Raw genomic sequence first — 24,200 nt, forward strand, 5'->3', positions numbered from 1 at the left:
TCAATGGGCATAAGATAAAGGGTTCAGAAATGTGATCACAGTGTCTAATTGTAAATGCTTATAATGGTGCTGTGGGACATGGTGAGAGTGCAAATCCATTAAAGAATAAAATTTGATTTGCATGTATATCCTTTCTCCCTTCCCCTCTCCCGAACAAGGTTTGAGAACTGAATTGATAAGTTCCATTTGCAGTGATAAAACCTCTAAATTTCCACAAGCAAAATGTGTGATTGTATTAGGCTTGGTAAGGAGATACTACTTTAAGGAAAAAAAAGAAAAAAAAAAAGAAAAAAAAGTGATAATCCAGTTCTCTCCTTTCCCTTCCACTTCTGTGCCCCAGTTCAGTGTTTACATCAGTGATTTCTATACAACATGTGTCGGTGGTATTGAGCGGAACAAAAAGCACTAAAATACCGCTTCAAAAATAACTCAGAGAAAGAAAAAGGGTTTGAATTTGTTGTTAAAAATAGTCTGGCGTAGCTTCAGTAGCCTACTGGGGGATGTTCCAGGCCTCCTTTCCAGAGGAGCCTTGTTGCCCTTCAGGATGTAATCAGGAGGAGCTGCATACTCCCTGTCTCAAGAGATGCGGACCCCATCTGCTCAAAGCTGCAGGAAAGGCTCTGGAAATTAGATCCTGAATACAGATTAGCAGACAGCAATAACCATCAATCCCAGAATGACAGACCCACTGAGGTTAGAAATAATTCAGCTTCACAAAAACAAAGGGAAAACACAAGGGGAAGGGCCATGCAGATGGGCTGCCTCTGAAAGCGTTTTGGCAAGAGGTGCCCGGATTTCTGCAGTCAGTAATACATGGAATCCTAAGTTCAAAATGCATCTGTAGCTTAAGGGGCACCTGTGTTTTAGACATGAGACTTGGTATCCAGATGGTTTGTGCCAGGGCTGCAGTCAATGCTCAAGCTTTAGGACAGTGTTTTCTAAGTGCCATCAAGCAGAGGAATGACTTGCTCCATTTTGTTGAATGCACTGAGGTTGTTTGGGCTTCTGGGTAGTCTTTTTACTGACTTTCTTCTGCTAGCAATCTGGGTTGGGACAATGCCATGCTTAACACACTCCTATGGACTTTGTTGGTAGTCTTGGTGCCAGGCAGGCAGTGTGGCATCCACCTTCATTGTTATTTCTTCTGTAGCTTTGATCTTCTCATTTTGGAGAACTAGAAAAGACTCTTAAAATGGAGTTTCTATCAGAAAATATTTAGTTGGTTTTTTTTCTTCCATGCAACCCCCCCAAAAAATGTGCATGAAAAAATGACACTGAGCTTTTTGTGAAAGGGAACTGAGAGGAGAGAAATATCTATGCCAATATACTAAAACAAAGAAAAACATCTAGTGAGTTATAATTATTTTGCTAAATATACTGAGCAAACAGAGGGAAATAATTACTTTCTAGCCTACAAAGGCACTGGAAGTCCAGAACATTTTAATTGTGTAAGTGCAGGCTTCAATTTTGGAGATAAAAGAAATAGTGTTCTGACCTAGATTGTATAAGAATTATGGGAATAATCTGTGCATCCTATCCCTCCCTGACAATTCATGTGTAAATCACTGCTGCCTGTACCTGAACAACAAGAGGTGAATTTAGGGGTCCAGTTCCTGGAATCGGTATCATCCCCTTGCTGGTTGGGTCCCTGTAGCTTTGTAGCTAGGCTACTAACTGCAAGTGAAAGCCTGAGAACAGAGAACATGCCCTGAGTGAGCTCAGAAAGTATACTGCAACAAATTCAAGGGTACTCACGTACCAAGGGTATAGCCTGAATTCCAGAAAGCAGAGGAGCTTGGAAAAATATTACTGCTTAAATATCCTTCTGTGCCTGCTGAGTATTTATATGCTTGTCAGCAGGATGTGGCTAGACAAGATTACTGTCTCCTGACCAGCATGGGAGAGGTCAAGAGCACAACTCTGTGCACTCCCCTTATCCTTCTCCTTGGCATCTTGGAACCAGACATTTCTGCATCCACCCAGTGAAACCAGCTGGGAGCAGTTAAACACGTTTGTGTAGCTGACTAAAGTCCTTACTCCAGGCAGTAAAGAACTCCCTAGCAAAAACAGACGTAATTCTAACCTCATGCTCCAGAGGCAGTGCCATTCTAATTTGGCTAGTTACTAAGGGGCTTGTTGATTTTCATTCTTGGTGGTATTGCAGTTCTTCCAAAGCAGCTCACAGCACTAGGCAGCAATTTCTCTGAAAACATAAAGATGTTAAAATAGGCTGATTAAATTGTAGCTATTTTGTGTCCACGTGATTAAATGTTATTTGGTACCTGGTATTTCTGAATTAAAAGATTTTGCTCAAGTCATAGAATAGCTTAGATTGAAAGGAACCTTGAAGGCCCCATCCAACTCTGCCTTGAATGCCCCCAGAGAAAGGGTATTCATAAAAAAGCAACCTGTTCCAGGGCCTCACCACCAACTTGAGTAAAAAAAATTTCTTCCTAACTTCCAACCTAAGTCTACTGTCTTTTAGTTAAAAGCCATTCCCCCTTGTCTTATCACTGTCAGACCACGTAAAAAATGAGTTCCCCTTCTGCTTGTGAACTCCCCTCAAGTACTGAAAGGCTGCAGTGACATGTCCATTCTCAGTATCCCCATATAGAAAAGATTCTTTGTGTGTAAAGATCCTGGTTGTAGATCAGGACTGCTGTTTTCTAGGGGTTCTATGTGCATAGCACAGAGATCCTAAGTGTTCAAATGATGTCAGCCAAGACATGAAGCAAGACAAAAACATGCAAAGTAACAATTAGAATATTAAACTTCTGATATAGATCTTGGCCAGTTGATTCTCTGGTGAAGCCAGAATTTATGGAGAGTTTGATAGCAGAAATTCATGAAGTTTGTAGCTATTTTTAAATGACCTCCTGGCTGTGGAGTGCTTTAAGAAGTGATTTTTTTTTTAGTTATTTTAAGAAAGTCAATTGAAGACTGAGCAAACAGGCAGAAAATCTTGAGAAGAGCTGGAAATCATGGCTCCACTGGAGGTGGCAGTTAACCTTTAAACAATGGCAAAGAAGATCAGTAAAATATAGAAGGGTTGAACAGGACTTGGAAAATGAATGAGTCTTTCTGTACTACTGGAGAAAGAGAGCCATTAGAGAGAAACACAGAGAGGAGAGACTGCCTAGTGTGATGGCCTAGCAGAATGGCTTCCCGGCAGGAATCATTAGAGCAGGATTGCCTTGTGTTGAGACCAAACTGCTGCGGGGTGGCTCTGACCTTGATTGGAGTGGGTGGGTTGAAAAAACTATGTATTGCAGAACTTTTACTAAGGAAGCATGGAAAAAAATGGAGGCATTGCTTAACTCAGAGCATCATGCAAGGAGATGCAGTAAAAGTGGTGTTCACATGCACAGGCCAGCAAGATCTACTGCAGAGGAAGGGGAATAACTACTAAGACCAAAAAAAGGAGATAGCAAGGGGTTATCTTAAGGGGAAAGAGATGATCTCAAATGTAGCATAACAAAACTAGAACTGACAGATATCCAAGCAGAGATGTCAGATGCTAGCAGAGGATTTAGTTTAGGTGGAAGGAGCTCTAGAGCAAAGAAGCAGAAAAGCAAGGAACTGATGCAGAAGCAATAGTTGAATCTGTATACACACGTGCAGCTCCCCGAGGGACTCTGTTCACAGCTGGATGGTACCTACCAAAAGCCAGAGATGAGACAGGCTGAGGCAGTTCCTCCAGGGGACAGACTGAAAAGACAGCCTCTAGTAGGGATGGCTACAGAAATAAGGGAAGATAACCTATAAAAGACACATCCAAGGCAGTGAGAGTCCAACAAGTCTGACAACAGTAGAGTTAGTGGCTCTTTGACTACAGGCTATTTGGGCTGCGGTGAACATCATTGCGGAATGGAAGGAACTTTAGAGGTGATCTAGAATGGAGAAGGAAGACACCCTGTGGGCAGTGACTACCTGCTATGTTCAGCAAAGAAAGATTTTGTGAGATGGAGTAAAATTACTGGATAGACAAGACTAAGATGGGAATCCCAACATTTGGAGTGCATATACTTATGGAGGAGAAAATGAAATCTTAGCAAGAAGACCTGGCAGTGATGAAGATGGCTGTAAACAGAATGATAAACAATGGATAGTTGAGAGGGAGTGAAACAGCTAGATGAGAAGCTCCTTGACAAAATGGGATTTGAGAGAAGAAAATGGGAGAAATTTCTGTGAAGAAATCCGCAAGGTATCTTGCATCAATAGAAGTCAGAGTAGGAAGAAGATAAAGCTTGGAGAGTGAGTCAAAGATGATGAAAAGGCTGCCAGGAACGAGTGTGGGAGTCAATTAAGCCTGAAAGTAGATTTTATCTAGGAAGATGAGAAACAGGAAAGAATATGTCGTGGGGGCAGTAAGCCTGCTTTTGGAAAAGAGCACTGCAGAGACAGCAAGAACATAGAAGGGGAAGGGGGAAATATTACTTTGCATGGAGGTCTGGCAAAAACATTGTTTGCGTTGGGGGAGGGAAGATAAACTAATAGGGTTGACCAGGGGCAACAGAAGTAACTTTTCTCAAAAGGAAGATATTCCAGTGCCAGAAGCAATGAACTGACCCCTTAGAAAGAGAGGTGGGGATCAGCTGTCCCAGCAGCAGGCATGACCCATACAGCACTGTGCATGCGAACTCCTTTACAGCTACTGAAGCAGTGTTTGCACACTGGGGTGGTAACACTTGTCTCCCCACTCTCTCTGGAAGAAAGAAGAAGCGCAAGCTCCAAAATTGCCATTTCAATTTCCCTGCCTGTCCTTACTCCCTCGTTTCAGCAAGAACAAATCCCTACCTTGTTTCCATTTGTTGTCCCTTCTCCCAGATATTCAGTAGGAACTTCTGTAGAGCTTTCATCTTTTGGAGAAATAGGAATGTCTTGAAATATTGAGTCACAGAAAGAAAGTCTTGGGAACTAGAGGAAGGCTGGTCTGAGCATAAAAATGGATAAAGGAAGCATGAGGAGATGTTTTCAGAATTCAGGTTTACTTCTTACATTTACAGCTGACAGGTTTTACTTGGCACTGGAAGGTAGAAAAAGGGCAAAGGGTGTAAACAGAATGCAGTAGAGCGCTGTGAGGAGAACTGATGCTGTCATGCAGCATGACGAATGACCCTTGAAGCAGACTGTTCTTTCTGCTGTTCACCATCCCCCAGAAGGAGATATTACAGCAGTTGAACCATGCTGGTAAGAGGGTCTTTCCAGAAGCTGACAAATTTCTACCAGTTTATCCAACACCATCCCAATGTATGCGGTCCTCCTATCTGCCCAGCAGAGACAGAAAGACAAACAAAAGGACTAAGGACATGGATAACATTTGCAAAACACTGTCAGAATTCCTTGAGATCAAAGTGTGAAACATCCCAGGTGGCATTCAGGAAAGAAGAGCAGTATTTCTTGTGGATCTTGAGAGAGGAATGGGAATATGCTCCAGTGAGGTAATGGGGAAGCTGCAGCTTTAATAACGAATATCTTTGTCTGCAACACTCCTTGCTTGCATCTGCATTTTGGTGTACAATTTGGTCATTTCACAAGAGTGATTTCAGATGGTCCTGTGAATGTTTTATGAGCCGTTAAGAAGTGGAGTGTATATAAATGAAAGTGTGCCGCCGCTGCGCAGAGAGAGCTCTGATGCCTATTTTGGGCTGCCAGAGTAATGTTCAACAAGCATCTTGCATTCAGAAGGGCAGCAGCTGCTCATCAATGGTGCTTAACTGCTTACCTACCACTTCTACACAGATTTAATGCAGCATTCTGCTCATTTTCACCACCAGATGCATGCAGTTGTGCGCATATGGAAAGGGTCTGTTTAAGGGTGACAGCCTCTGCCTTGTGGATGTTTGTATCCAAGCCCTATCTCTGTGAGGTGATGGTTACTGGAAAAAAGCGTACTCCTTTGGGCATAACGCAAAGATGAGCATTATGTATCTGACTTATTTACAGAAGTCTTTGAGAGAATATAAATTATGTTCTTCTGGGATGCTTTCCCCTGAAGTACTAGGTTGGGAGCCTCCAGTGCCTTGCTATAATTTAGATGCAGTTGTCCGAGTTTGGTCAGGAGAAACCCTCTTTCCTCAGTTGAGATCTTTCAGCAACTTGAGAGCGTGTCTTGGAAGTGTCTTGCTAGGCAATCTGCACACTGCATAGTCAGGAATGTGTGTGCAGCTACCCTTAAGCTGCGAGGAAGTAGCAGTGCTTTTCTACAGGTAGGCTGTGTGGCATAAAACCTAATCATTTTGGTACAGAATTAATGGCCAGAAATGTAGTAAAACAGCTATAAGCAAGAGGATGCAGAATGCAAATATTGCTTAGATTTCATAGCTTTTCATTACTTTCTCCAGTCTATCTTGTGTTTTTCTATTCCTCTCTGTAGTCTTTTATGTTTCCATCTCCTTTTGTCAAATTTTTCAGCTCTTGAGGCAAGAGAGCCTTCCCTGAAGCTGCTGCCACCAGGAAAAACATTTTCTATTTCTTCACCACCTCCACAATTGGCAGCTAATACCTTTTTCTCTCTTCTTTCATTCTTTGCTGTGTGTTTTCTGTTTGCTGTAGGAAAGGAGAGTACCTTACAACAAATTGTAAGGGGTATTTGGGTGGAACACATTCTGCCAAACAAAATGAATCAGATGATGAAGCTTGGAGAGGCATGACGCAATTCCCCAATAAACCTCAACGCTGTCCCATTTTGGAGCATATAGCTTATAGTGGTAGAGGGACACATTTTGGAGGAATGTTAAACTGTATCTCATGGTGAGAAGCAGAGGGCCATGCCTCGATCCTTGCATACGGTCCTTGCAAACTGTATGTCGAGTAGCCATGCACAGAAGAGTGCTTGTCCAGGCTTTGTTTTTGTTGTTTTTTTTTCGGTTGAGTAACAGTCCTGAAAAAAAAGTAGCTTTTCACCTTTGTATGAAATGTTGCACACAAGCATAAGGCAAAAATTGTTGTTCCTTGGAAGACTTTAAAGCACTATTTCTTTTCAATAATCACGAACTCTTCTGTTTTTCACCTTCTTTTCTGTCTAATTGCAGGTTCTGCATGAGCCCCTGATTGATGAGGATCCTGTTTTCATTGCCACGTGCACAGAGAGGGAGCTGCGCAAGAGGAAAAAAAGGAAATTCAGCCTCTGGGTTCGTCAGTGCTCATCCACTGGTTTCATCTGCCAGGTGGGTTTCACTTCTTCAAACGTCTTGATTTGGTTCCTAGCTGTCCCTCAGATGCACTGCAAGATCAATGGTAACAGATGCTTCTATCCATAAGCATGCCATGGTCTACAGTCAGAGTACAGCAAAGATTCTAGTTCTCAGATACTTGATCCCAAGGACGGTGATGACAAGTTTCTGATGCTCTGATTGCTTGATGATTTAACTGAAGATTCCTGTCTGTAACATGATCTGACTGGCTGCCGTCCCTAAGCTAATTAAATTGAAAAAGAACTAAAGGGTCTGTTTGTACATCTTAAGTTTATTGAAAGGTCTAGGAACTGTGACTCTTGTCCTTTTTAATGGACCAGATTCTTTCTCAAAGTATAATACTGTCTGTGATAGCCAGCCGTGTCCAATAAACTAAGTCAGGATGGTATAAAGATGTCCATTTTTCTGTGAGAAATGTATTAACAGGGTTTTCTTTTACATCTCTTTTTATATCTCTACTTCTCTACCAAAGAAATTAAATCACATATGACCTCAAGATAAAATATGAGCTTCGGTGGAAGATGTGGTAAGGGATTTGTATTTAGCACTGCAAAGCACTGTGGACTAATTCTCAAATTCTTAGATTCTTCATCTGCTGGTGTGTTTTTGAGCACTCATCAAAATCTGCCCAGTTATTTTGATACCTAGAGGTGAGGAAGCAGGTAGATTCTGATATTTCTTTTTCCCGACAGCTTTTGGTGTCCTGCATGCTCCAGAGCAGCTATGCTGAGGTGCCATTAGAACTTGCACGCAGACTGCTCGGACTTGAATGCATGTAGTGCTGTACAGCCTGTGGATTTGCTGTAGTTGAATATGCACACTGACCTGTGAATCACTGCAACATTTGAGTAGCAATGTAGGAGAAGTCTGTCTGGGAACAGATGTTTGCACTTCCAGTAGTGCTTTTCACTGCAGGAGAAAAATGAGGATCATACATCTTCTGTCCAAGTTTTAAAGCAGTTATTTTGTCCGACACAAAATAGATTCATGTTGTGAAGCATCCTTGGAAATTTCCACTCTCGAGTCTTTTTGAAAAACATTTGCTGTACAGAGGTAGTGTCCTTTATCTCCAAGGTGAACTCCACTTGTCCCAGACATAGCTTATCACTCCGAAGTGTAATGGTGAATGCAGTGCTAACAGTGAGCACAAAGTTTGCTGATCTCTCTTGTCATGTTTTCCACAGCCAACTACCACTGAATAACTAAGTCTTCAGACATGCCAGAGGTTTCAGATGCTGAGCTGTAATTATGTTACATCTCCCTTCCTGTCCTTTGAGAGAGTAAATTAATGAAATGTCATGGAAACAGAGTAGATGCTCAGTACCACCCTAATCCTCTTGCTCCATTAATGAAATAGATACTTAAGCTTCTCTTGCATCCAAATGACGTCTAGGATTTTCTTAACAGCCTTCTATTTTCATTCCACGATTTGGCTCTGATTATCACAGTGATAAAATGATTGGTGAGAACAACCTTAGAGAAATATGAAAAAGAATATAAAGGAACATGAACATTCCTTCTAAAATGGAAATATCTAGTCTGAGAAGGAGGAAGGTCTTTAACTAGTATACGCTTGAAATACTGTGTTCAGTTACATATTGCTATTACAAAGGATCATAAGTACTAAAGTACTTGCTTGGTGGTTGGATTATTTGCTGTGCTAAAAAGAGCTTTTTATTTGTTTAAAATATTGAGAGAATTGATCTAATCAAGAAGATAATCCACTATTTAAGGACTGACTGGTTTGTCACTTGTCTGCTGTCAAAGAATTTACACCTACTTGGAAATATGTACAAATTTTTTAGCACTGTGGATGAAGTTCTCCCCTCATCCTTTCTGCAGTGACATCAGAGGTCATGTTATTTGGAATAAAATATAACACTGAACACTTTATAAATCAAGCTAACGAAGTTAACTGAAGTCTGAAAAATGCATAGCTGTGAAAGGGTGAGGCAGTCCTGGCAAAAGAGGGAGCTAAACAATGTATGACTTCGGGATAGAAGCAATCTCAAGAGGTTCATGACACTCCTGGCCAAGGTCTTATAAGCCTAAGTGATTAGTTTGATGATAAAAACCTCCATTTAGGAAAATCTAGTTTTCCAGCAATCTGATTTTCCTACTATGTAAAGGTTTAGTTTATTTTCCTTATTATAAAATTGGTATCAGTGCTTTGAAGAAAGACATATGCTAACATGTTCTCTCTTGATAATGTTGCACTTGGTAGCACTAGCACTTGTGTTATGTTGTTCAGGACAACACAGGTAGATCCAAATACAATCATATATATTGAATGATCACTCATTTTCTTTCCCTACATACCACTAAGATTCCTTTCAAACTAATATTTTAATATCCCAATTCCAAATTAAATGTCTGCAGTAGCTAAGGAGTGTTTCCTTTCTAGAGTATTTGCTGAGTAAGTGTTTAAATCAAAGCTGTAGATGTGTCAGATTTTTTTCTTTCAAGAAGTCTGGAGCACTTGTTCGTAAAAGACATGCATGAATATGATTAGCAGATCTTTCTTTATATATACATTATAGATATATATGAATAGAGCTTGAAATAAGAACTGATGAGAGTTCCCAAATATTCAGGGTTAGTTATTTTGTGCTGACACATCATGTTTTCTCTTTCTAGAGTCATAGAATCATTAAAGTTGGAACAGACCGCTAAGATTAAGTCCAGCTGTCAATCCATCCCCAGTGTGTGCACTAACCATGTCCCTCACTGCCACATCCACACATTTTTGAGCACCTCCAGGAAAGGTGACTCCACCTGAGAAGGAGTCCACTCCACTCCTGAGAAGGTGGAGTCCGCTCTACTCCCTGGGCAACTTGTTTCAATGTCCCACCACTCCTTCTGAGAAGAAATTTTCCCAAATATCCAATTCTTGCTTGTGTGTAGCACATAAGGAACAAACAAGAGTATTTCCTGGTCTTGTAGATGGAGAAGAAGGCACTAACAGCTGGTGCCTTGCACGGAACACTATGGAGCCAGGCAGGATAAAAGTATTCTGATAGAGCCTATTCCAGTACTACAGGGCCATGGCACAAGGACAGCCAAAAAGGCATTCCCCAGCATCATCAATCAACAAAATGAAGGCCATATATAGACAGTAGAGAGTACTGCAACAGTTTGGTTGGGCAGTATTAATCTCTGTGATAGATGGTAATGGAATTAGCTCATCAACCTAATTATTTGCTTAGAAAACTATGAAATTAAGAAAAAAGGTGAGAAAAGACTACGTCTTGGATGTGTATATGTTTCGTGTTTGTTATGATGAAATCTGTTCGCTGAGGCTATTCTGTGCAATCTTCCCTTCCCGCTTTCCATCCTGCTTCAACTCTACAGGTTCTGCACTTGGTTCTATTTTCTATCTATATGGGAAAAAGTTCCAGAAGTAATGCATTTCATTTTCAATAATATCATTGTGAAGTGTCTCTGTCAGATTTATGAAGTTCTTTAGAACTTTGTACTGAGACTGAACTTAAATTTCCACCTTCCTCTGCTCATCCCGAAGAAGGGATGAGTCAGAAAAGATTCAGAAAAAGAATTGTGTGCATCTCTGCAGCTCAAGCCTTCCCACATTGCGGTATCTAATGAGTGTACACCAGATTGAGGTGGTCCCTACTTGAGAGGTAAGGCAACAACTCCCTGAAGGGCTACACTGCGCTGCCTGAAAGCACTCCACAGACCAGTGGTAGGGCTGGGAATAAATCTCGGCTCTCCTAACTCAGGCAGTGTCATATCTGTTGTCTTTTGCTGCTTTTTCTGCTTCAGCATGTCTTTATTACTTTATTGCATGTCTTTGTTGCATCATTCAGTTGCAGCAAAAAAATGAAAACAATGCAAATATTGCAGTTGTGTAATAAATGCTGTAGTTCATTCCTGATGCCAAATAGAGTGGGTACAGTTAGCTTGAGTATTTCATAGCTCTGCTGATTTCACTGGGTAAGAGCTCCCAGAATTTAGGGAAACTGAGAAGATACCCCCAACAGTTCATGGTTTTGCAATACATCATGTAAGTGAATTCAGTCTCTGTTAAGCTATAACTGTTTTTACCCATTTCCTTTGGAATGGGAAAAGCAAAGAGTAAATATGCCTGGGATTAATGTGGTTCTCAAGGTCAGAATTGTGGGAGCATTAGCCATCTGTGCATTTGTTTAGCAAAGCTGCTCAGAAATGTTGGTGTTTCAGCCTATTTAAGTTCTGTTTTGATATTAGCCTGAGCCAAGGGGTTTCTTTAAACAGCACCCTGATAATTTATCTGTCACTGAAATAGTTGCATCTGAAATGCACAGATGTAGCAGCTGCTTTGAACAAGTCCTCAAGGTCAGGTTTTGTCTGGGAGGGAATCCCAGGAAATCTGATCGCCTTCATTTGCCATTCACTCTTGGCTGGAAAATCCTATCTGCTTTCTCCCTTTGGCTCCCACCAGCTCTGTCTTTTTAATGCATGTGATTCTGTGTTGTCAGCATCTGAGAATCTCAGATCTCAATTAAAAGTCTCTAATCCTCTTACTCTCCAGTGTTATGCAGGAAGGTAGTTTTGCAGATGTGTGGTGGGCCAGCCCTGATTGTTTCTCTAGAGTTCAAAAGCTTACTGTCTTTCTTACTTACTTTCTTTTCCTATGAATGGGAAAAACAAACATTTAAATGTGTCTTAATGCAGAGATCCCTCCCAGAGTTGGCCCATGGTCTCAATGTCAGTTGTGAGCTGGGAAGGAATGTTACTATTTAGTTCCAGTCTGTAGTGCATGGGGATTTAATGATGCTGTTCACAACTCGCAGATCAGTGCTGTAGTCCTCTTTTTGCAGCTGTTCTCACTCATTCTCTGCCTGAAAAAGGAGGATAAAAGCTATTGGTCTGCTTCACTCCCTCGATTAACAGTATTGCCACAGGAACTTCACTCACACATCCTACCCCATGTGCTAGGTGCTGTAGGCAGAACAAGAAGTTCAATATCTAAGCACGAGATGGAAGTGTAAGCTGCCATCAGCTCATGAGTTTTGTTTGGGTGCCTTTCAGTGTCCCAGAGACTGCAGGCAGGATACGTGCAATGTTATTTGCTGGCTAATACAGGCTGTAGGCAGCTAGGGCTAGCATGCTGCTTGGCAGCAACAGGCAGCTCCTAGTCCACAGCCATCAGCCATGTTGCTTCTTGGAAATGAGTTGGGTCCTTAGTGGGATTGAATTGCCATCCTCTGTTTTTTTCTTAAGATTTTATGCTTTTTAGGTAAGTATTTTGCCCTTGAGCTACTAAATATTATCCCCTTAAAGGTTACAAGATGTTAGATGGTTTTTACTTATCTTGCATCACCTAAATACATTCTCACTTACATAACTTTGCTTGTACACCTTCTTAAAGCTCAACACTAATTTTCTCAGGAAAACTGAGCTAAAATTGTGTCACTGTGTGGCAACATAGTGAGGGCCTAGTCATGGACTTAACTAATAGCCCAATGAAATGGCTTATAGGTAAGAAGGTAGCCACACAAATGCACAGAGTAGAAGTTGACTGGGGGGGGAAGGAGGGTTCATTGTTTTTAAGGAAAGTGTTGAAGGAAGAAAGAGTTTGTGGAGATTAGAAATGTTTTCCAATACCAAAAAGGAGAAGAGCAACATAGGAGCAAAAATGGCCTTGTTTGGCAACAGTAGTTGGAAGTCTGGCTTCTCAGGGAAACATAGACAGGAATCAGTATATTGAAAAAATAGAGGAAGAACTCAGTGGGGAATGCGAGACTAGAAAGGCCTGTATCCATTTTCCAGGCTCTCTTCTATTTGATGCTGTAAACAAGAGGGAGCTGGCAGAATGCTGAAATGGTCAGAGCAAAGGATTATTAGCCAGGCTGGATGGGCCCCTGGGCAGTCTGATCTAGTACTTGATCTAGTGGCTGGCAACCCTGTCTGTGGCAGGAGGTTGGAACTTGATGGTCCGTAAGGTCCCTTCCAACCCAAGCCATTCTATGATTAACTAGATACACTGCCTGGAACTCAAGATGCTTGTGAGCCAGGACCAAAGGAAAGAAGGATGATTGTGGATTATGTATTTGAAAAAATGGGAAAGGATTTCTCATAGAGGCGTTGTGGATAACGAATCTGCATTAAATGTGACTGGCCTGAGAGAAGATACAGAGAGACATCTACATTTGTTGATCCACAGATTTACATTCACCATACAGATGAATTCTGTGGTGTCCTCAGTGGTGAACAAATGACTTGGAGGAAGGATATCGGGGTGGAAAACTGAGCTTTTTAGCCATATTGGACATTCAGTTAAACTTTATCAGCATCTCTCTGCAGTATCACCAAGATTTGATGAATGTACATAGGAAAAACAAAGATTTGCAGTCCACAGAGTTGTTAGCTGGATCTGCATGTAGATGCACATTAACATCATTCAAAATAGGAGGCCAAGGAAAGAGATTTTTAGGCAGCCCCAAAAGCTATCTGGGGACAGCTTCATGTCCCTTGAAATTATCTGAAATCGCCTTTGGACAAGTAAGAAGAGACTGAGAAGAGGTTAAAACCATTGAAAAAATCCAGTGTCAGTAAGAGCAACATAAGTACACCAGCAAGCAACAGCAGCTGAGGAAGAACCGGACCTAAGAGCTGGCTGATAAAAGGGCATTAAAGAAGGGGAGAACATGGGCTGTAGAGAGTTTGTGGTAGGGTTGGAGGGGAGAATCTCCCAAAGGTGATTAAAACAGTAACAGCTAGAGGTAGGGTTTAGCGTGAGAGGGGAAGACAGAATGAGGCAGGATCTAGAGAGCAGTGCAAGTGAGTATTTGGCTGGGAAAACTACAGAAAAATGAAGTTAACCTTTCAATAGCAATTCAGGATCCAACGAGTATAACAGTACCATTCATTCTCTTGCATTTATAAGTGTTATCTGTAAATCTGGCTCCTGTTTTGTCGTTGTTTACTATCTACCCTTTATTAGATAATGTAGCCTTCAAAATCTGCTTCCTGCTTATTGCTATTTAGCCCCATTTTCTTCCAAATATCACTTTTTTCATTTGAGAATTATACCCTGAGGTGCTTTAGTTATGTATGGATGCAAAGTATTTGGGATACAAGTGCTTTCAATCTGTGATCTGAACTATGAATATTAACAGAATACCCAACATTTTAATTTCTAGGGCGCTTTCAAGTGTACAGACAAGTGGAAGATTTTGTCTCTAACTGATCGGTTTTTACCTTGTTTCTAGCAAGACCTTATGAACCTTCCACATGACTTTTCCATAGAGAAAATTGCCAACACAAAGCAAGAAGAGTCTTGGTGGCTTGTAGCATGAATGTCTGCTCCAGAGAATGGAAGATCTCAGTACTGCTTTTTGTAGCAACCTTCTTCTGTAGCCAAACAAACACTTTATGTTTCTGAATGACAGGTGATTGATTTGTCTCTTATCTGACAACATGTGGAATCTTCTGCTCAGAAATCTGATGTCTTCTCTGTCTGCCTTTGTGTAGATAAATAGACTTTCCAAAACAGTTTGCAGTGTTTTTCATGTTTTGTAAGAGCTAAGCACAGTCTTAATCAATACCTTGTCACTCTGTCATTGAAGTGTATTAAGTGATACCTATTTTTGCCTCTGTGATCCAAAGGAAGTTGTAGTGGATGGGAAGATGAGCCAGTGGCTGTGAAGGTCTGTTCTAATTGCCAGGCTTTTAGGACTATCAGGATGGTGCATGGAGACTAAAGGCAGAAAAGAGGAGGTTTTGAGGGATGAGTGAAAGGGTGTGAGAAGGCAGAGCTGGTATTGTGCATATGGATTATGCACAATACATGCTGGATTAAGAAGTATCTTAACTGGTACAGCAGAGCTACCCTAGATAAAATGATGGCAGAACTTAAAGTGTAACTGTTCCAATAAAGAGAACTGAAGGATGGCTAGAGAAAGTTCCTTTTCTGTTCTATCACTGCAGGATAAAGATCTTCAGCCTGTATTTGTCTTTAAGAGAAATGATGTTACATCTGCAGAAATTATCCCATTTGCTGTTGTAGACTGAATGGATCACTATCAACTAGAAAGAGCTACACAGTAAATGTGATCTCTGCAGACATTTGAGAGATATTGCTTTAACTGTCACCTGCAGAAGCAAAGGGTGTTACTGCCAACATCTCCATCTGTTGTCCAGCAGCAGTTGTCAAGCCTGTACTTCTGATGATGCTTTCCTGTTAAAGCGCATCAAAGGGGCACAAAGCTCTGATGCTGTCCCAAGGCAAACCAGCAGCTCTGGTGAATGGTTTAATAAATACTTTTGGTGCAGCAGCTTCTGACTGTGCCTGTGAAGGTCCTACAGTCAATTTCTGGCAATTCTGTGCTTTGTCTGCATACTGCTAAATGTTAAATAGCTCAAGTAATTAATTGCAGAAGGTGAGGAGAATGCTGTGGGCTTCAGTGGTGAGGGTCTGTATGATTTGAGATAGAATGAAATAGGCTGGATGGAAAGATGAGAAGAAAAGTAAAGGCCATATGGAATCCTAGATACTTGGAAGGATATTTGAAGCTATGCTTTTGCCAGCTGTCTGTACCCAGCCACAGTTTCACAGCAGCCTTAGTGCCTTCCAACATTATGCTGCCGTCACCCATCCTCCCAGCAGAGCTGAACACAGCAAAGCTTTGAATAATGATTTTCCAAAACAAGAAAAATTGTGCCTAGAACAAAGGCTGTGCTTGTGTATGCAAGGAAGTGCCCAAGGAGAACAAAGGAGTATGTATTTTAACATTGGAGGAGGAGGGAATGTCCAGCAGTAGATGTGGATGTTTGGGAAAAGGACATGGGGAAGTAAACAGAGTGAAAGGGAAAGAGAATCACCATGAGACCATAACAGGGACCCTCGATTCAGAGGGAAGCCCAAAGGAAGGGTGCCAGACGTTAGCTCTGCTTACAGAACATACGGAATATGTAGCATCCAGGTATGAAAAGAGTAAGTGGGGACATGCTCTTCAGAGAAGCTACTTTCAGACCCAAAGCAGCCCATAGTAAGGGAGCAGTTGGGGCACCCACCAGTGCCAGCAGATTGTCTCATCCCTTCGCATGGGCCTCTGCAGGGAGCACAAAGTGAGCATGGAGTCTCTTGGGTGGTTTGTTCTTACTGCAGTAGGGAAGGGAAAGTGCAGAGCATTCTCCTGGGCTTAGAGATGCCTGCTTTGTTTCAGCTCAACTGCTAACCCAAGGTCAGAACTAGTCTGTATGCAACTTTTTTGTGTCCTCTTCACCTCTTTGTCTGTAGATTTTTAAGGGCTATTTGTGTGGTCTCTCTGCTGGCGCACTACTAACTAATCTTAATTTTGATACCAATAAACCTTGATACCATGCACAACCTTTGTTGTAAAACTGTAGCAATCTGCCCTTTGTATGTGTTCCACCATTAAGCTGCTCTCTTGAGTTCTATTTAATAATCTAAATAACTTACTGTAATTAATTAGTCCTAAGCTTAGCGTTGAAGAAAGCACAAATTTAACAGCTTTCAGAAGTGAATGGAGGATGGTCAGAGAATCTATGAATATTTCTGCCTGTGTCCTCATCTAAGAACTATCTTTATCAAAAGAGGGTTTACCTATTTTTTTTATATGTGAATAATGTGTAGTTAAGACTTTCTTTTAAGATATGCTTTACACTTCTGGAATTAGTGTGTGTTTATCCTGGCACCATCTCTGTTCCTTAGCATATAGTTTACTTCAGAATACAGATCATGTATCATTTCTCAGAGGTTTTATAGATAACACACTCTTCCAGGGTCTATTTCATGATGAATGAATAGCTAGGGAATATTATCTTAATTTATGTCTGGAATGCCAGTGCTGGGAGATGCAACATCTAAAATAAGGAGAAGCTGTTTAATTTAATTTTGTCCCTCTCTAAGATCATTGAGATAATAAAAAATTACAGAGAGCACTATTGCAAGCATACAAGAATTTTTATTCTCTGAGCACTATAAAGAAGTTTCTTTTATGAAGGAGTATGTTAGTAAGATAAATATGCAGGAAAGCAACATTGTGTATTCTGAATGGCTGCATTCTCAAGCAAGTTTAGCAAACACTCATTTTGGATACATCACTCCAACAAAGTACAGTTCCTTTTTCCTACATGAATACTGAGAACGTTTCAGCTTCAGAGAGAAGCTGAAATTCCTGAAATTTTTTGAAATTCACAGAATCAGAGAATTGTAGAGGCTGGAAGGGATCTCCAGAGGTCAATGAGTCCAGCCCAAATTCCTAAAAGATTTGAAGAGGGGAAGTTCTGGAATTCCTAAAAGATTTCAGGGGGAAGTTCTTCACAAAGAGTGGTGAGGAGCTGCAACAGGCTGCCCAGATAGGCTGTGAATGCCCTATTCCTGAAGTTGTTCAAGGTCAGGTTGGATGGGGCCCTGGGCAGCCTGGTCCAGTACTAGGTATGGAGGTTGGTGGCCCTGCCTGTGGCAGGGGTTTGGAACTGGATGGTCCTTGGGATTCCTTCCAACCCAAGCCATTCTGTGATTCTATGAATGTTTCAGAGCCAAAGTCACATAGATGTACCTGGACAGCTTTTTCAGAAAATAAGCATTTGTGTGTATTTAAATCTTTGAAATTAGCTTGGAGTTACAGTGCTGTTTGAATGACTGAATACGGGGTCTGTGTCTTCTCATTCCTCTTCCCAGCAAGTAATTTCTCTTGAATTTCACAACAAGATAAAGGTCAGACACCGAGTTCAATTTGATGGATGTTGAACTTTAGTGAAAATTACACTTGTGAAATACTTCCAGTGAAATAAAGTTGAAGGCTTCTGTACAAAGAAAAGGTCATGCAGAGGCAGAAAGCACATAGCAGTGCAGAAGTCTCCTCTTCTAGAGGGGTCATTTATAGGAGTGAAGGAGGAGCTTTATTTCAGTGCTCTTTCAGTTGGTGTGAGTATGCTAACTCTGCTGTGTTCAGTTAATTATGCTTTGTTCACATTACTGAGTGTAAATGTTCCCGCTCTCTAACATGTATGTCCACCTGCAGGTGATGGTGGCAACTCTCTTGAAATGTGTAGCCATGTGAGTTGTACAGCAGCAGAACACATGCTAAAGCAACTGCAGCCTGCTGCAAATGAGCTAGACATTTCATTATTAAAAGCAGCATATTGCACTGTACTCTGCTTCCTGGTTCAGTCTGTTTTGGTGGGTTGTCTCCAAATCCTGGTCTAAAAGGATCTCTGATTTAGTGCTGCGCCTGGAGAGTTTGATTAGGATGTTCTGGCTGGTTAAGTATGTACACTGCTGGCTCCTCTCATTTATGGGGGTGCACATACACTTGTATTGCAGCTTAAGTGACTGCTGCCAACAGAAATAAATTAGAATATTACTGCAGGGAAGCTCATGGGCCATTTCCTTTTGGTCATCTTGTAAAGCCTTTTTGGAACTGAAGATTCTGTACTCTCCTTTTGCTGGCAGCAGTAAAGCCTATAAAGACTCAGTAGAACACGTAATCTTTTCTATGACTTCAGATTTTTTTCTTGCCAAGCAAACAGTCTTCCAACTGCACAACAGTGACAGGAATATCAGGAAGCCCTAAAACTGACACTGTGTTTATTGGTAGCTACAAAAGCTAAACTAGGGTAGTTTTAAAATAACAGCTCCTCAAAAGAGCCTTTAGATCATTTGTGCTCCGTCTGCTAGTTTTATTTTTTTATTGTCCACTTTATTAATGTTTTAATATAAAAATAAAAAATAAAAGTTTTGTTATTTATATATATTAGTTATGTTATATATTTTGTACATGACTCAAGACAGTTCCTCTTCAATCAATGTGGCTCAAGTAAGTCCAAAGACTGGAACACCTGTGCTTTAGATATTTGCAGATTATTAAGAGTATCTTCTGCCTCGATCTTCACATTGTCTCTCTTTGAGCTGATGCACTGGCCATTGCATCTGCTTCCTCTGCCTCTGGATTTATTATAATCTTTTGTCTTTTCTCTCTGCTTCTCCTTTAAGATTTATGTCCATCTCAAAGAAGGCAGTGGTGCTGATGGGCTGGATGCTTTGAAGAACAAGCCACAACTGCACAGTATGGTGGCCAAAAGCCTTTGTCAGAATGCCTCTGGGAAGAACTACATTATCTTCACTGGCCCAAGCATTACCAGCCTCAATCTCTTTGAAGAATTTGAGAAGCAAGGTGTGTATTGAGTGACTCACTGTGTTTTAATGATAACAGGCCTAAGGGCCTCCTGCCACTGAATTAAAAAGAACCTCCCAGAAGGCTTCAGTGAGATCTCAATTCCATGTATGGATAAGTTAGTCATCCCTCAGAAGAGATCTCATTTATGGAAAGGTGCTATGAAGAGTGCTTTTTAATTTCCATCTATGATCTTCAAAATTTCCAAGCTAAAATGAGGGCATTTAAAGTCCTGGATTTTGGACTTTGCCTTAGAAATGTGAGGTTTGATCTTCTGTATGACATAGGGGACTTTTCAAGGCATTTCCCTATTTGCCTGTGATTTTTCTGTTCCTGTTGCTAAAAGACTAGGGATGCAGTGAATCCTTAAAGATGTGTCTTTACAAGTCCTTGCTAGTTTAGTATCAGTTAGATGTGACTTCTTGGGGTGATAATTTTATGTTGTTGCAAAAGCCCAAGCATAGTTCAGCTTTTTGCTAGTACAAATAAGCCTTAGTAGAAAAGTTGGTATTTGGAAAGCATAATGAACTCTGCATTTGCCAGGAGAATGCTCTTCATTACACCAGTGTGGCTCCTCTAGCCAATATCTTGCTAGTGCAGAGAGTATCCTCAAGACATCCTTTCTGTCAAATGCCTCTTCACCTTATGTGAAATAGCTGCATGTTACCTTGCTTTCAGAGATGCTAAAGACTTGTGACTCCCCTTGAATTATAGGCTCTCGCACTCTGGCAATCAGGTAAAAGTCATCTCAGTATAATTCTCAGCTAGTTGTTCAGTCAGCACAGCCTTTCAGGGTCATTGTGGTACATGAAACACTTGAGAATATACTCTATAGGGGGCTACAGGGCTGTTTCCCTTTTCGACTCATGGCTGAGTTTTGCTTTTGGCATGTTTTCCATTACAGAAGCTTAAACCCACCTCTGCCATTATAGTAATGCAACGTGCTCTAAAGCAAAGGGAACAACTCGGGATTGAGACAATATTTTGATTTGCATCTGAAACAAGCATACCAGTCAGCTATACCAGTGCTGTAGTTGAGCCCCTCAGTCCCGTACTTCAAACTGCACTGGCACTGAGGGCTGTCTCAGATGCAGAATTTAGCACCTGAGTTATTTTAGGTAAACTGGAAGCTCACAGAATACCAGTGTATTATCACAAAAGAAGTTGTTAATTTTCCAAATGCTGTAAACAGCCATATGGGAAAAAGTTGGACATATCTATGGTGCATTGGAATTAATCTTCTCCAGAAAATGACTGGTTATAACCATTACATTTTTAAGGCTAACAAAGCTGGAATGGAAAATGGCTGGTCAGAAAAAGTACAGGATATCCCACATGCTCCTTGCACATGAAATGTGTCAGGTTTAAGCATGAAGAGTGACAGACAAAGAGTCACACTGTTTCTGCTCAGCTGGGAAAGGAAAAAAACAAATATTACATGACCCTGTTAGTCCGTAACCCGAGTGGAAAAGGTAAAACCAGTTGCATGTTGTCTATTTACAGATAATTCCCATTGTTTACAGAGGTATATTACTCGTGGGCTTTACACTGAGCAGGTAATTCTAATTAACAGTTTCTAGCAGGTAGAACATTCAGTAATAATGTTTTTACCACATGCAATTTGGACTTATTATTTGATCCAATATTCCATTACTATATTGATCTCAGTTTGACTCATGATTTATTATTCTGCTTCCTGAGACGTTTACAATATTCAAAAGCTGCTTGCAAAATTAAATTTCTGATCTGGTACACTCCATCACTTCCCTTACTGGCTCTGAAAAATATCTTGGAATTCCTATATCATGCAATCATAGAATGGCTTAGGTTGGAGGGGACCTTAAAGATCATTTAGTTCCAAACCACCTGCCTTGGGCAGGGTTGCCAACCATTGGATCAGACTGCCCAGGGCCCCATCCAACCTGACCTTGAATGCCTCCAGAGAAGGGACATCTGTAATTCCAGTGCCTTACCACCCTCTGAATAAAACATTTATTCCTAACATCTAACCTAAATCTCTCCTCTTTTAGTTTAAAGCCATTTCCCGTTGTCCTATTGCTATCGGATCATGTAAAAAGTTGGTCCTCCTGCTTGTAAGCTCCCTTCAAGTACTGGAAGGCTGCAGTGAGGTCTGCCCATAGCCTTCTCCAAGCTAAACAAACCCAACTCCCTTAGCCTTTCTTCACAGGAGAAGGGCTCCTGCCCTTTGATCATCTTCATGGCCCTCCTCTGGACCCACTCCAACAGTTCTGCATCCTTCCCCTGCCAGGGGCTCCAGGCCTAGACATGGTTCTCCAAATGGGGCTTCACAAGGGCAGAGTAGAAGTGGAAAATCCCCTTCCTTGCCCTTCTGGTCCCCTCTCTTTTGATGCAGCCCTGGATACAGTTGGCCTTCTGGGCTGCAAGCATACACTGCTGGCTCATCCCTGGCTTTTCATCTGTGAGGACCCCCAAGTCCTTCTCCACAGGGCTGCTCTCTTTGAGTTCTTCTTCCAGTCTGTACTTGCTTCAACCCGAATGCAGCACCTTGTACTTGCTTTGTTAAACCTTATTAGGTTCTCATGTGCCCACTTTTCAAATGTGTCCAGGTCCCACTGGTTGCTGTCCCTCCCTTCTATTGTGCCAACTGCACTACTCACCTTGGTTTCAGCAGCAAACATGCTGAGGGTTCACTAAATCCCTCTGTCTGTTATTGACAAAGATGTTGCAGACCACTGGTCCCAAGATGGACCCTTGGGAGACACCATTTGTGACTGGCCTCCACATGGGCGTAGAGCTATTGACAACAACCCTCTGGCTGTGACAGTCCAACCAATTCTTTATCCACCTAGCAGCCCAGGCTTCAAATTCACATATCTCTACAATTTAGAGAGAAGGATGTGATGAGGGGGACCGTGTCAAAGGCCTTGCAGAAGTGCAGGTAGATGACATCAGTTACCTTTCCCTTTGTTCACCTGTGCCATCACTTCTTCATAGAAGGCCACCAGATTGGTGAGGCATGATTTGCCCTTGGTAAAGGCATGCTGGCTGTCTCGGATCTTCTCCACATCTTGCATATGCCTTAACATCTCTTCTAGGAGGATCCACTTATGATCTTTCCAGGCACAGAGGTGAGTGTAACTGGCCTATAGTTCCCCAGGTCATCCTTTCTCCTTTTCTTAAAAATGGGAGTGATGTTTCCCTTTTTCCAGTCACCAGGGACTTTGCCTGACCACCGTGATTTTGCAAATATGATGGAAAGTGCTTTGGTGACCACATAAGCGAGTTCCTTCAGAACCCTTGGATGCATGTCATCTAGCCCCATGGAGCAGATTTCATCTGCATGTTAGCTTTCCTGACCCCATCCCTGCACATTTGGACAGAATCCCTTGATTCTTCCCAGGCACCTATCGCCAATCCACTGCTTGTACTTTTTGTATAAAGAAGGTCACAATGAGTGTGACATTCTTTATATAACGAGAGTGTGTCTGTTTAACAAGGATGTGGGATTGTTTGTGATTACCATGGGATACTAGGTGTTCACTCGCAGGTTTGGTAGTGTTGTTGAAGTGGAAGGACTGTGATAAACTATGAGAGATCAGATGCCAAGCGCTTGTAGAATCAGTAGGAGTTCTGGAGGAGAAGTAGAGTACTGACTGTACTGCAGAACAAGAAATGTGTTGCCAGCACCTGTTGGGATCCTGCTGCATTGGCTGTACATTTGGAGAGAGGCAGACAGAGAAGTCTGGACTCAGCCACCAAGCTGATGAATGCTGGACCACATGTTCCGCTCCAAGAAGGGGATTGTGCTTGCTCAGCCCAGAGAAGGGAAGGCTTTGGGAGGGACCCAAAAAACACCCTTCCCGTACCCTGCGGAGGTTATCGGGAGGATGGAGCCAGTTCTTCAGTAGTTCATTATAAAAAGATGAGAGATACAAGACGTAAGCGGAACGAAAGAATTAGCTCAGATTAGATTTGAGGATTTCCTGAGGACAGTGAAGCAGGCTGCCTGGAGAGGAGTTACATTCTCCATCCTTGGAAGTTTTCAATCCCAAACAAGATAAAGCAGTCCTGTCTGCCCTCAGAGCTCACTCTGCTTTCAGTAGGGGTTTGGACTGGAGGCCTCCTAAGTTGCCTTCCAACCTGAATTATCCTATAATCTGTTGATCCTATTAAGACTTCTGTGGAACTATAAATGCCATTAGTTTTCCCTATGCCCCACATTCATTCCTGCAAAAATCACGATGTTCTTTTTAGAAAGCCTGCTATGTAGCACCTTTGCTGTACAACAGTAAGAATACACATCAAGTAATATAAAGGGATATCAATGAATGTAATTCGAAGGTCTTTGGAGATACCAAGAGATGAGAAAACTTCAAAAAGTAAGACTGGGAACTTTGGTCTATTTCAAAATCTAAAACCTGAATAGATTCGTTTTCTTTTTCAAGGAACATTCAAAACATTTCTTTTTCTGGCTTCTGAATAGAACTGGAAACCTGCACTGAAATGCCCCAAATTCTCTGTTCTTTGAGCAGACAGCTGCTGTTATTTGCTGTGACAGTCATTCATAGCACATATTCCTTTTCACTCCTCAAAGCAAAAGTGTTGTTCCCTACAGAGGACAGCACATCCTGAAGCCTTATGTTTCCCTTGAGGATATGAACTCTAAAAATCCCTGTTGTGCTTTCTAAACCAGCAGGAGCAGCTGGCTCTGTACTGCAGAGCACTTGGACTCAAGCTGCAGGAGCAGACAGCTGGATGTCCATGGTGCTCACAGAATTGTTGCAGGGTCCTGCACCACCAAGCACATGGATTTAAGCAAGCTCACATCTCCTTGTTCCAACAGGCCCCTGAGTTGCCCTGGCTCTAACATGACCCAGTG

General features: G+C 41.7%; 1 protein-coding gene across 1 annotated transcript in view; it reads left to right on the top strand.

Moving 5' to 3' along the window:
• The window catches only part of PGBD5 (piggyBac transposable element derived 5), a 73,610-nt gene that overhangs the window by 32,226 nt on the left and 17,184 nt on the right, over positions 1-24,200 (top strand). The window contains exons 3-4 of the mRNA XM_052683045.1: positions 7,035-7,169; positions 19,159-19,339. Of these exons, the coding sequence (XP_052539005.1) occupies positions 7,035-7,169; positions 19,159-19,339 (316 nt within the window). The remainder of the gene's footprint in view (positions 1-7,034; positions 7,170-19,158; positions 19,340-24,200) is intronic.

Source organism: Tympanuchus pallidicinctus, unplaced genomic scaffold, assembly GCF_026119805.1.
Source record: "Tympanuchus pallidicinctus isolate F22 unplaced genomic scaffold, pur_lepc_1.0 scaffold1, whole genome shotgun sequence".
In the NCBI taxonomy this organism is placed as follows: Eukaryota; Metazoa; Chordata; class Aves; order Galliformes; family Phasianidae; genus Tympanuchus; species Tympanuchus pallidicinctus.